General features: G+C 48.1%; 1 protein-coding gene across 1 annotated transcript; it reads right to left on the bottom strand.

Annotated features, from left to right (window-relative positions):
• Window positions 1–348: 348 nt before the first annotated feature.
• Window positions 349–1062, bottom strand: LOC105530063 (60S ribosomal protein L32-like). Its single transcript, XM_011967413.1, has 2 exons — window positions 917–1062; window positions 349–610 (listed from the first exon to the last, which is right to left on the bottom strand). The coding sequence occupies exons 1-2, from the start codon at window positions 1060–1062 to the stop codon at window positions 349–351; spliced, it is 408 nt and encodes a 135-aa protein (XP_011822803.1).
• Between the last annotated feature and the right edge of the window lie 265 nt (window positions 1063–1327).

Below are 1327 nucleotides of genomic sequence, written 5' to 3'. Positions count from 1 at the left end.
ATCAGTATGAGCCGGGTAAACAGCCAGTTCAGATGGCTCAGACTCCCGGAAGAGGAGCGTTTAGCCCAAATTACTGGTATTAGCCATCCGCTTTCAAGCTCATCTTAACCATGAAATTTGCATGGTAAAAAAGAGAATTCGACTAACAGAAATGCAACTGCGTCTTCATCGTTCCACTCTGTAAGCTTCAGAGGGCTTTCATGCATGCAGCCTTCCTTCTTTTGATCTTTGAATTGTTTTGAAATTCCATTTGGATGGAAATATTTCCAATATTTATCTTTTTTGTTTTTATATATTTTTTGCAGTTTTTATGGTTTTATTTAAACATAAAACATGCACATGAGCTATCTACTCATTTTCTTCACTGTGCAGCCTGGCGTTGGGGTGGGTGACTCTGATGGCCAGCTGGGCGGCCCTTTCCACGATGACTTTGCGCTCCTTGGAGGAAGCACTGTGAGCGATCTCAGCACAGGGAGGTTTGTTGCACATCAGCAGCACTTCCAGCTCCTTGACGCTGGGGACCAGGAACTTCCGGAAGCCACAGGGCAGCACGTGCTTTGTTTTTTTGTTGCTCCCATAACCAATGTTGAGCATCAAGATCTGGCCCTTGCAGGCACGGTGGCTCACGCCTGCAATTCCAGCACTTTGGGAGGCTGAGGAGGGTGGATCCCCTGACGTCAGGAGTTTGAGATCAACCTAGCCAACATGGTGAAACCCTGTCTTTAATAAAAATACAAAAACTAGCCAGGCGTGGTGGTGGGTGCCTGTAATCCCAGCTACTCTGGAGGCTGAGGCAGGAGAATTGCTTCAACCTGGAAGGCGGAGGTTGCAGTGAGCTGAGATCGCACCATTGCACTGCAGCCTGCGCAACAGAGTGAGACTCCGTCTCAAGAAAAAAAAAAAAATCTGGCTCTTGAACCTTCTGCGAACCCTGTTGTCAATTCCTCTGGGTTTCCTCCAGTTACACTTAATTTTGACATATTGTTCTGACTGGTGCCAGATGAACTGCTTGGTCCTCTTTTTGACGATCTTGGGCTTCATGAGGAGTCTGAAGGCGGCCATGATGCTGAGGAGGAGATGGCTGCCACCTCCATAGGCAGCACCAAAGAGAGAGGGGCCTTTTTTTCTTTTTTATGTCCTCGGAAGGAAGACTTCGTGTTTCTTTTTTAAGAGCCAGGATCTCTCTCCGTCGCCCAGGCTGGAGTGCAGTGATGCAATCATTGCTCACTGCATCCTCCACCTCCTGGACTCAAGCAATCCTCCTGCCTCAGCCTCCTGAGTAGCTGGGACGGCAGGCACACCCACCTTACCCAGATAATTTTTAATT

This window comes from Mandrillus leucophaeus, unplaced genomic scaffold (genome assembly GCF_000951045.1).
Source record: "Mandrillus leucophaeus isolate KB7577 unplaced genomic scaffold, Mleu.le_1.0 Scaffold8, whole genome shotgun sequence".
In the NCBI taxonomy this organism is placed as follows: Eukaryota; Metazoa; Chordata; class Mammalia; order Primates; family Cercopithecidae; genus Mandrillus; species Mandrillus leucophaeus.
This window is presented reverse-complemented; position numbering and strand designations above follow the sequence as displayed.